The 12,181-nt window shown below is 40.3% G+C and overlaps 2 protein-coding genes across 4 annotated transcripts in view; both read left to right on the plus strand.

Moving 5' to 3' along the window:
• Positions 1–12,181, plus strand: part of LOC145432659 (uncharacterized) — an 88,383-nt gene that overhangs the window by 52,044 nt on the left and 24,158 nt on the right. For all 3 annotated transcript variants that reach the window (XM_080309508.1, XM_080309513.1, XM_080309504.1), the window contains 9 exons: positions 926–1,070; positions 4,395–4,485; positions 5,270–5,428; positions 5,859–6,046; positions 6,105–6,173; positions 8,925–9,022; positions 9,987–10,083; positions 10,456–10,597; positions 11,246–11,397. In XM_080309508.1, coding sequence (XP_080165634.1) covers positions 926–1,070; positions 4,395–4,485; positions 5,270–5,428; positions 5,859–6,046; positions 6,105–6,173; positions 8,925–9,022; positions 9,987–10,083; positions 10,456–10,597; positions 11,246–11,397 — 1,141 coding nt within the window. The remainder of the gene's footprint in view (positions 1–925; positions 1,071–4,394; positions 4,486–5,269; positions 5,429–5,858; positions 6,047–6,104; positions 6,174–8,924; positions 9,023–9,986; positions 10,084–10,455; positions 10,598–11,245; positions 11,398–12,181) is intronic.
• The window catches only part of LOC145432702 (heat shock cognate 71 kDa protein), a 205,649-nt gene that overhangs the window by 14,157 nt on the left and 179,311 nt on the right, over positions 1–12,181 (plus strand). The gene's annotated exons all lie outside the window — the stretch shown is intronic.

The raw sequence follows: 12,181 nt of genomic DNA on the forward strand, positions 1-12,181 counted from the left end.
ATCTGTAACCAGCTACAACATAACTAACTTGATTCAAGTCCGAAGCAACTCATCAATTTGCATTAATCTAATCCAGTGGTTCCCAACCTTTTTCCACCCATGTACCATTTCATGGTTGTAAGTAGTGCTCGCGTACAACCTACATAAGTTACGCATGCCGAAGGCGGCCAAATAATGATTCCACCGTGTTAAGCGACCGAAGATGGCGAAACAAAAAATAAACTGCCCATTTTAAAGCGCAGTACCGTATATGATTTCTGTTGTGGATCCATTTGGAATTCTTGTGGTCAAATATATTGAAACTCTTTCCCGTAGGCCTTCATTGTTGGGATTGCCCCTACCCACAACGACTATCTTACAGCGACGACCGCGGCTTCAAAAAACTCAAAATCAACCCCACCAGAACTAATTACTCCCTTCGGTCGAAAAAAAAAACAGAATCTACTCGCTTACCACCTGGAAGACCTTCACATACCACAGTTTGGGAACCACTGATCTAATCCAATTGGAGATAGAATCAGGATTTCAAAAACATGGGGTTTCCAGTTTGAAACTCACCCCGTGCTGTTAGTAGTGATGACTCTAAACTAGAAATAGCTGCAAGAACATGACACAAGAGAACACAGGTATCACGATTCATGACAAATGACGACATGTTTTCTAGTTAATCGGCAACAAAATTTTTGTTTAAATGAACAGCTAGTCTAGAAGTAGTCACTTTTTACAATCCGGAATTAGAACTGCCATTGGAATTTACTCTCTTTTGAGAGCTAAAAACTAAAGTTATAACTAGAACAACTCAAAAAAGCATTAGTTAGCATTAGCAGACCGTCAACTAACTCGATTGGTAGTTTGTGCAAGTTGATTCTTAACGTAAAATTTACTTACGTTTTTGTGCATCCTTGACAAGCAAATTCATCTGCAGAAGTACATCTCTCTGGTTCTGGTGTCATACTTGCGATTGTTGAAATACATGGATTCACCGAAGATCGGCATCACATTGCTCAACCAGGAGGACGGTAAGATCGGAGGAGCAAAGTCTGTCGGAAGAGCAGACTCTGCCAAACTCGGTTTGTGAAATTTCTTGGCTTCTAGTCTACTTTCTTGTCCGCAAAGATATGGCCGGCTCCAATCAGGGCTCCCGGTAAACATGTAAAAGTTCCCGCTTAAAATTGGTCTAGAGTTGGGACATCATCGAATTAGGGTAGAGCAGTGGTTCTCATCCTTTTTGTCTTTGCCTACCCCCTCTGGACCGCCACGGACCCCCCTGACCCCCCAGTTTTAGTTCAAATTTAGCTCAATTATCGTGCAATCGGCATCTGTATTGTGCTAATATTAGCTGTAGGGTAGTGATACAGAGTAACAAAATGACATTTCTTGAGAACAACATCATACTATTTCTGTAGAAATTGGGAAGACTTTCTGTAGCTTGACTACCTGAAATCCGCGGTCGTGTCTTGAAAATCCATGCCGTCAATCAGTTTCTGAAGTAGTGCCAAAACTCCATTTTCAAATAGATGGGTGGTGGCGAATGTAATAATCGCACGTAACGCTTCAGACGACACCTTTGCGTATGATGTGATTGAGAAACAGAACAGTTTCTAGTCAGCCTGGTCATTTCTATCTAGCAATTAAAGTGAGTTTGTTCAGTGGAATATTCCATCTCAGGCGGTCATTCTGTTTATTTGAGTTGTGAAATTTGAGCAGTTAATAACGACACTGCCTCGTGATTTCTTTAATTAAAAAATAGAAAATAGATTTTCAACCATTTTACAAATCTGGAGGTTTTGCTAACCCCTAGAAAATGCTTCACATAACCCCGGTTGAGAACCACTACGGTAGAGGGTTAGCGTTTCGTAAGACTGGGGTTGGGTTATTGCAGTGGCGGCTCGTGACAATATCGGGTGGTGGGGCAAGGGCTGCAAGCGACTTTTTATCAAGATGGCGTCACAATGGCGTTTTCCAACGTAAACAAGTAACTTAATGATGGTACGGTAACATGAATTTCCCGGCAACAGTGATTTTAACGTATGTGCCATGAGAGGTCTGCCGGTGTGCTGTGACTTGAAGTGTGGTAACTGCGTAAACGGCGTAGGCCTACGGAACAAAGATTCAACACGGTTCATGTTCGCACTAGACCTGACTAATTATCTGCAGAAATGGAAATGACTATAACTCGAGAGATTGCGTGAGCCTAATTGGAAAGGTCAACGAGTTCGGACACATACGCAATTGCTATCTCATACATTGGGCCTGTCATATTGAATCCAAAACATTCTGAAGAACTAAGAATAGCAGCCTCGTAAATTCGGTCTCGGTACAGCATAGGAGATTTTGGCCTTGAAACTGGAGACTGTAACACGACACATACGGCTTTATTACTGTCTATAGGTCTGCTGCGAATTCGCCTTTGGAAAATACATTACCGAATAAATACGTGGATGAAAGCCGTAAACTTAGTACACTGTTACATGACATCATCGAGAAGTAGCCTCATGGCCCTTTTCGGTATGGTACACTGTCAAAATTAATGCGAACAGACCGAATTTTGCGTAAAATTTACTGAGGAATAGGCTGATCAAGTGTTCAGCTGTTAGCCGCCATCGAAAACGAAATAGCTATCGCGCTTGACAGTGGGTTGTAAGTAAGCAAATGGCTTGAAGGCCACAATTTCATGGGGAAATTGACATTGGAGAATATAATATCGAAGTAAATATTTGAATGCACACTGAGAATGATATCACCATCTCATCACCTATCTCAGTATGGAACACAGTTAACGTTACCACACATACACCGGCTTTTGCGTGAAATCCGCAATGCGTTGTAGGCTAAAGTGTCAGATCAGAGCACATCTCTACCATACTCGGCCCTGATAACAAAATTACTGCCCTAATCATTGAGTGTCAACCTTGAGACTTGGCACAGCGTTCGATACTAAAATCAAGACATACCGTGCAAAAGCTTATGACGGATCTAGGTAAGGAGCATCGTTAAAATCGATAGAGACCAATACCGGCTTTGCGTAAAATCTGTTAGCGATAAATGACGAGTCAGCTCTCTCTCGACTTAGGAAACGAAATTACCACTAACATAGTTCAGTGACAAACTTAAAACTTGGTACAGCGTCCGATAGCCTACTAACATTAAGACTTACCATGCCAAATGTCATAACCAATCTCAGTATTGAACATCGTCAAAATCAATGGATACCAATACCGGCTTTTGAGTAAAATCTGTTTGCGATACATGACGGATCAGCACACACTCAACTTCGGAAACGGAATTACTACCCTAAACTTTGAGTAGAAACCCTGAAACTTGGGGCAGTGTTAAATACCACCATCACGACATGATATACCAAGTTTCAAGAGTTTTCATGGTGTGAAACACCATCAAAATCGACTGATACCAGCAAAGGTCGACTAAACGCATATGACGGTAACCGAGTTCAGATATAGATACGATTGTTACATCACACCTTTGGGGCACAGAGCTATTGTGCCCCGGTTGCTCGGTAATTTTATGAATAGGAGAGAGTAAATCACCGTTTCTTTATTGTGCGCGGCTTTGAGAGAATAGACAGTGAAAGCTTGTTACGAGCGCTACCGGGGCAAGCCCCGGCTAGGCATTCGCAAAGCGAAAACACAGAAGAGAATTCGATTTTCGCAGAGACTTCGCTATATATGGGCATTTACAAGCGAAAGGATAAGAAGAATACGATTTTCGCTGTGATTTCTGTATATATAGATTGCTGTGCGTCTATAAATGGTAAAGAATTGTTATTGAACAGAATTTTAGGTGGGGCAATGCCCCAGTTGCCCTATAGGACGAGCCGCCACTGGGTTATTGTAAAATTAGGGTACTGTAAGATTGGGCTAAGGTTATCGTAAAATTAGGTTTGATGATGTGGGTTCCATGAAATTTATGTTGGGTTAACGTAAGCAGAGTGGGACAATTAGATGATTCTAGTTGTCTAATTAGAGCGAAATCTAATTGACAAAAAATGTGTAACCGTGTACCTAGATCTAGACTAATTTGGAAAAAAATGTGTGGCTATCATTCTAATTGTAATCTAATTTGGAAAAAATGTTTGATTATCATTCTAATTCCGAATGTGAGAATTTTCTAGTTGTCCAAGTCTGCTAGTAAGATTAGGGTTGGCCTTGTGAAAATTGCGATTTACGGCAACGTTGGGTTGTCGCAGGATCAGCACCAGAGTGATTACAGCTCCTGTGATACCATAACTCGAAGGCAATTATAAACTCCATAAATGTTATCATGTTCACTGGAAACCCTGAGTGGTGACAGTCATGTTGTTGTGGATGAGAAGGTAGACTTGACTCTTGATGTGTGCCATTTCTTTTTGTTCGAAAACCGCTTCCAACATGCAGAGTCCGAAAAAAAGAAGACCAAACCCAAAACAGGAGATTCGTCCGTTCCGGAACTACCGCGTCGCGAAGTTGTCACTTCTCCCAGGCGCAGGTGCGAATATCAGATTTTTCATCTTCACTGATAACCAGGGTTCGAACCAAATCACAAGATTTCGGGTCACAAGTCGATTTGACTTTTTTAGTTTTGACTCGAGTCAAGTCGAGTCATTTTCAATTCACCACCGAGTCAAGTCTGACTCCAATTCAGGGAGTAACGGGTTCAGTCCGAGTCATAGTGTTACGACTCAATTCCGAGTCCAAGTCATAGAGCTCATTATCGAGTTGAAGTCGGGTTCAACTGACTGTTGTGTAACCCTAGGGCGATATCGAAGGACTCAGATCCATAATACTCATTCTAAACATGTTTTTGCAAATAGATGAAAGACAATTTCTGGGCCTATTTGTCAATTGTCGGTCCTGATACACGAGACTTTATTAAGTCACAGAGAATGTGTCGAGTCATGCGCAAAGACTCAAGTACAAGTCAAGTGAATACACAGATTGATTCGAGTCGAGTCATTTTCCATTTTTGAGAAGATGACTCGAGTTAAGTAGAGTCTACGAAAAATTGTGACTCAACTCATTACATCCATGACGTTAACCCCGATCTGTTCAGCCAATATTTAAAAAATATCTAGCTTAAGAGAATTTTGTATTTATTTTTCCATATAAATTTAGAATTTTCTACTAGTAAATAGCTATGCCACTGCAGGTAGGAATTGAGCCAAATTCGATGTGCAGCGTTTTTTTAGATAACAGAACAATTTTGTCAACTAGCCAGTAAACATAAAAAGAAGTTATTTCTGAATAACCCTATCGTTAATTCCCTTTTGCAGGAGTGTTGCACACGATCCGATTTACGAGAATACCAATCCAGGATCTTCGGGGCCAGAGAAAAAGGAATCTTTCATCGACGTCGTCAACGAATTGACAGACGACCCGACTATTTTCGACAATATCGGGAAGCCGAAACCTCTTCGCCGGATCCCAATGAGGTGGGATTGCTTCTGCCTGTGCTTGGGCCAGAGTTGGACGACTAGAAAATTTCCAGCTTTTCGAATTAGACTGCGGTTACTATGATACCATCCCTTACACATAAGATCGGAATAACTCAATTCACAAAGGAAATAAAACAAAAGTCAAGCACCGTTGATATGAAGTCGGAATTGGTTCTCATAATCACGAGAACGGCAAATGACTGTATAGCAAGGTTGGCTCTTTTCTTACGATGCAGTTCTTACGTAGCATTTCACAAAAACCAGACATTAGATTAGAATGGTAGTGGGAGCATAGGAACATTTCATAAATTGGAATAGAAGTAGAATACCTGTACTGGCATTTCGCCATGGTCGATACCAACTTATTTGATGTCCAAGTTTTCGTGAGTGGAGTCATTCTAATTCTAGTTGGGCTGATGTATTGCAGACGAAATCCTCTTCCCCCACCTCGCGGGGAAGCCATCTACATGAACCAGACCAATGTGAGCGACACGCCCGGTGCGCCTTACGCCAAAGTCTCCAAACCGTTGAAGCGATCTTCCTCGTTTTCTGGGCCGGCTGTTTACGATCTGCCTCCAGACGAGCCAAAGACTGATAACGGGAAGGATCAGAAAAGTGATTTACTGTGCCGTGACGCAACGACTGCTGGTTTATGTTTGGCGTTTCTTTTCAGATGCCTATCCAAAGGAGAGTGACGGTTCACACGACACGGGATTCAACTCAAAGTCGTCTGTAACCTCGAGTGAGTTGAAAAGCAGTTGTCACAGCTCGAGATGACCGGCCCCAGCCTTGTACAAACTAGCAGGCTGGTTCGTTGACGGTCGTCGAAATTAGATTTTTCTGAGTTGTTGTGCTCCTAGTTCTGGTTTGTGGATTTTCAAAAGTGAATAGCTAGTTGTAGTTGTAGGTGCAGATTCTGAAAAAGGAGTGCTTCTAGTTCAATTTCTAGTTACGCATTTTGTAAAGAGATGAGTTCTAGCTCCAGATTTTAAAAATCTAGTTGTGTGTTTTGAAAAGTGAATATTTCTAGTTGTCATTTAAAATCCAGTAATATGTACAATAGGGCTCTTCAAAAATGACTTTTTTTCTCAAATCGCACTGGCTACTTGATAAAATTGTTAGGTTACCTAACTTAAGCCTACACACCAAATTTGGTTCAATTCCAACCAGTAGCCGCATTGCTACAGGAGATGAAATTTCTATTTATTATATAAAAAGAAATAACATAAAATTATAAAATTTTCTGTTCACCCCATGAAAGTGTAAGGTTGTCTATAGAAACGATGAGAATAGGTCACAGTAAATACTATTTTATTCATAATCCAAATTTTTCGACGGTGATAACTCCGCTTCCACTGATTGGAATTGAACCAAATTTGGTGAGCATCGTTTCTATAGACAACCTAACACTTTCGTGGGGTGAACAGAAAATTTTCTAAATTTTTGTTATTAATTTTTATATAATAAATAGAAACTTTCACACTTTACGCACTGAAATTAACAACCACGAAAAGAAAATGAACTGATGATAATCACGTAAAATACGGGTAAATACATTACTCAAGTGATAGTCGATATCCAGCATCCATATTCTTTGTCGGTCCAATGTAGATTTCTGAACGATACCATTTGATATTATATGATATTCTATCATTGGCTATGCGGCACTCCTATAGTACTCTCACAGGCGAATTATAAGACTAATGGGTATCATGACAGATCTTATTCCTGTCAAAAGTTATCGTCCTCTCTTCATGTCACCCTCCACATTCGATGAATACCATCTAATTGTATCCATATATCGTGGTAAACCACCAATGCTGTGACAAAAAAGGGGTTCAGGTGATATTGAAAGACCAGAAATTGACTAATAATGTGCTTTAGAAGCTCAGTGGGTTACCATTTACCGTAATTTTCCGAGTATAGTCCGCCCCCATGTATAATATGCACCCTTAAAATGGCGTGTGAATTCTGGGGAAAAGCCTGTACCCGTGTATAGTACGCACCCTGTATTCTCAGTACATGAATAGCGAATAGTTATGTTCTAGTATTCGATGTCATTCTGTTTTGCGATGTCACTGTTGAACAATCATGACATAACGATCGCTAATCATTATACACTAAACTGCATTGTCTCTAAACGATAGTAGATAGCAGCCAAAGCATGCGAGGCCCGCGACGTGATAGTTCAGGCCTGCGACATCTTGCGCACGAGGCCTATTACAGATGCGATTGCTCAGGCCAACAATTATGTCATGTGCACCAGGCCTCTTGGAGATGCGACTGTAGTGTGTAGGCCAGCGATTACATCTTGCACACGAGGCATGTTGTATATGCAATTGTTCATGGCTGTCGTTGGACGTGATGAATTAGCGAGGACTGACGCGCGCACGTGCAGCAATCAATGACCTAATTTCGCTCGTGTACAAACGAAAAATCAACTCAGCAGGAGATCGCTTGCTGTTGTGCAGTGCAGACGCTAATTGGCAGCATGCTTCTCGCTAATTTAAAGATGTATTTCGAGAGAGATTTTGTTCAAGGCTTGTTGTACCCATGCATAATACGCATTATACATGGAAAATTACGGTAGTTTCCCTGAAGCCCGCAAGTTTCATAAAAAGCTCTAGTATCAACGCTTATGTGAAGTACCAGAAATGCTTTTTCAACTCATAAATACTATTCATTGGCATAGCCCATTCTCAATTGCAATCAGCACCATTTAAACGCCCTGGATCAGTCACTGTCAAGTAGCAGAGAAATATTCGAACACTGAGCTGCTGAAGAATGCAATTGATGTGTGATGTCTCTGCGGATGAGATTTTAGGAATGGCGACTTTGCAATCAGTAAAATCTTCGAATCAAGGCGGAGAGACATCGGTCTGCCCTGCATAACTGGGATAGATTTCGTGAAATCTAAATTGGTCCGACAAAAAATACTTCTAGGTATGATTATCACTTGAGAAATATATTCACCCGTATTTTACCTGCTTGTCAGTTCATTTCCTTTTCGTGGTCTTAAATATCAGTGCGTAAAGTACTCTATTCGAAAATTATCTCACCATCCTTTTAACGTGGCTGTTTCAATGAAGTGGACTAATTTCCAGCTAATCTGTGTCATATCTTTTTTTCGTTTATCGGCAATGTCTTCATCCAAACTTCAGTATAGGCCCTTGTCAAGAGCAAAACAAATGGAAAAGGCATCCCTGCCTCTTCAGCCATACCCGGAACACGATTTTTGGTCATGTCAATGCGACAAAATTGGTCGCCGTGAATACTATTATTTCAAAAATGACCGAAATTTCAATTTGACTGACCTCGGCATCTACTGGTTGGAATTGAGTCAAATTTGGTGTGCAACGTTTTTTTTAGGTACGGTAACCTGACGATTTGGCAACTAAGTCGATGAAATTTGAACAAAATAGTTTTTCTTGAACACCCCTATTGTACAAGTATGTCTCTTTGTTGATACAAATTGTCACTTACACCTTCGCAGGTGTCAACGAGCAAGAGGCCGACATCGAGCAAATGGAAAGACTCGCAGACGAGCTGCGCAGGAAACAAGAGGAGCTCGACAAGTCTGGCAACTGTGATGTGAGTTTTGGAATGCTTTCCGACTGAAGGAATGGCGTTTGTGACCAAACTTGGACAACTAGATCATTCTGCTCTTGTAATTAGACTATTTAGAGCGAAATGCTTATTATGTTATTCTAATGTAATTTGTAAAGCGTTTTTTTGCTCTCATTTTGATTCAAATCTCATTTCTGGTATTCCTGAATCTGCTGCAGTATAGCTGTATCATACGAAACGAACTATGCTCGCTGTACAGACATTTGATATTCTCATGCTTGTTTATGTATTCCTAATTCTAGTTCAATTTGAAGAAACTCTGTAGCCATCATTCTATTTAAGTAACCGGTTCGTGGTAAGGAATTTGAAGATTGCTTGTAATACAACTTCCTTTTTGTTTAAAATTTAATAAACTCAAAAGACTTTTCTTGTATTGAAAGCGTAATTGTAATTCTAATCTAATTCGGATCAGATGAAAATTTTGTAGTTGTACAACGCTACTTGTAACGCACAAAGGCAGAGGTGGTCAAAGTAACCGGCATTCATACTGAAGTAAAAGTAACCTACATTTTTGCTCAATTTCAAGTACAAGTAGCGATTTGCAAGATAATATAAAACTGCATCTACAACGAAAGCTCTGAGAAGTCGTCAAGTAGTTTGAAAAATCGATTCGGTCGGGAGTTGCTGCATTTGCTTCTAGCAGTTCATCGCTACTTGTTGCGACAACACAAAATTACGTTGACACTACAAATAGAGCACTTTTTTATACAATTAATAATCAAAAAATTTCCCACTGTAAGCACTATTTTTTTAAAGTATTAATTTTCCACTCTGATAACTTTGCTTCTATGGGTTGGAATGGAGCCAAATTTTTTTATGCATTGTTTTTCGGCAATGTTGCAATTTTACTAAGTAGCCGGTAAAATTTTTAAAAAGGTAGTTTTGAACGGTCCTGCGTGTTAGCTTATTGGATTCGCATGTTTCTCAGTCAGCTACCGCGGAAAACTTGACACAGATGGCTCTGAATGCATTGAAGCTATCAGAAAAAATCCTGCATGACGTCAAAACAAATGGGGGCCCATCAGGTTGGACATTTCTTTCTTGGTCATGTGTAACAAAATTGGGTAATTACCTAATTCTAATCTAATTTGTGAAATGTTTCTTTGCTCTCTTTTTAATACCAGTCTAATTGTGGTTTTCCTGAAAATGCAACAGGAACGAGCGGAACGAGCAAAGCTTGTACAGATATTTGCCATTAACGATTTGATATGAACTGAACTTGATTTTTGTTGTCTTTCTTTCCGACTTGGAATTTATTTCAATTTGCAAGTTTTTGCGAATTCACTATTTTTAATTCTTATCTTATTTGGAAAAAACTGTAGCTATCATATTAATTGTAATCTGTTTTGGAAAAGCTATTACAAGTTTGGCGTCTGACGTTGATTATTGCGCCACAGTGACTGCGGAAAAGCGTCCCATGACAGAAGAGAACGTCAAGTTGGCAGAAGAGTTTTTCGAAGAGCTTGAGAACGATCCGACCTCTCTCAGTTCGAACCCCGTTGAGGAAATGTTTCGCATGTACGGCAAAGATTTATGCAAGTGAGATTTTCCATCATTTTTCAAGCCGACTTGTACAAACTACCAATACAGTTAGTTGGTGGTCAACTATCTACTGGTTTATTGAGTGACTCTATTTCTAGTTTAGTTTGCATGTTTTGAAAAGTGAGTAGTTCGAATTCTAGTTGTAGTTGGGTTTTCAAAAAATGATTAGTTCTAGTTCTAGTTGCGGATATTGAAAAGTATGTGGTGCTAGTTCTAGTTCTAGTAGCGAGTTTTGAAAAGTGAGTAGCTCTAGTTCTAGTTCTGAATATTCAAAAGTGAGTAGTTGTAGTTCTAGTTGCAAGTTTTGAAAAGTGACTAACTCTAATCGTGCATCTTGAAAAGTGAGCAGTTCTAGCTGCACATTGAAAAATTTGCTGCCGAACAACTAAACTTGTGTCGTCGTTTGCCGTGAATCGTGATACTGATGCTCAGTTGTATGCAGTTCTTACTAGATCAGCGTGATCACTACCAACATTGGCCATGGAGCTGGTTTGGGGGGGGGGGCTTAGGTCAGAACCATTTCAGATTTGCTCTGATGTTCGTGTGGAAGACCGATCCGATGCCTTGTGGTTATAGTTTGTACAAATCTGATCCAAGGCGCCAATCTTACTTGGTCTGTTGCATATAACTATTTATTTTGTTCAGTCGTAACCCAGAAATGGTGAATCGCTACCTCATGTCATACAAAGCCCTTCAGGAACACAAAAGTGCCAGGCAAATGTCGATGCCTCCGGAAACAGGAATCGAAACCATCGCGACCCACGAGCAGCTGCCCTGGCATTCGATCATGAATCCCAGTGAGTTGATACTAGGAGGAGGATAGGTGGATACTACTCTGCTCTGATCTCAATTGAGTATTCATTCTAATGCAGTGGTTCCCAACTGGGGGGGAATTCCCCCTTGGGGGAATTTTGAATTTTTTAGGGGGGGATCCGGCTTTGTATCGGAAGATACACGGGGTTCGCAAGGTTTTTACATTTTTATGGTATAGAACTTTCAAGTTGAAATTAGTTCTTCACAATTGTAGGCTACGTTTTTAGATAGTTGGATGTTACATTGATACCTATTACACCCCCTGATAAAGTGAGGCTCGCGAGACGATTTCGTTGTGCCCTACTAAGCAGGGTTTAACCAAGTCACAAAGCTCTGAATCACAAGTCAACATCACTTCATGGTTGTGACTCATCAAGTCAAGTCGAATCGTTTTCAATTCACCACCAAGTCAAGTCCAAGTCATCGAGCAGAGGATCAAGTCCGAGTCATGATATTATGACTCGAGTCCAGCAGTCCACGTCATTGTGTTGACTGCTCAGTTTCAAGTTAAAGTCTTGTTAAACCCACTTTTATAACTCTGTTTGATGATATCGAATGGTTCGCATTTATAATATACTAATCTTTCTCACTTTGAACAGTTTCTGGTGGCATTTTAAAGTACCAGTACCAATAGACGCCATCTAAAAAGGGTGGTTACTTTACTGTTTTTCGAAATTACAATGAAATGACTCGGTTTGAGTCATGCACAATGACTCGAGTCCGAGTCGAGTCGAGTCATTTCCGTATTTTAAGAAAATGACCTGAGTC

This window comes from Botryllus schlosseri, chromosome 2 (genome assembly GCF_051294905.1).
Source record: "Botryllus schlosseri isolate E-star chromosome 2, Bs_hap1, whole genome shotgun sequence".
NCBI lineage: Eukaryota > Metazoa > Chordata > Ascidiacea > Stolidobranchia > Styelidae > Botryllus > Botryllus schlosseri.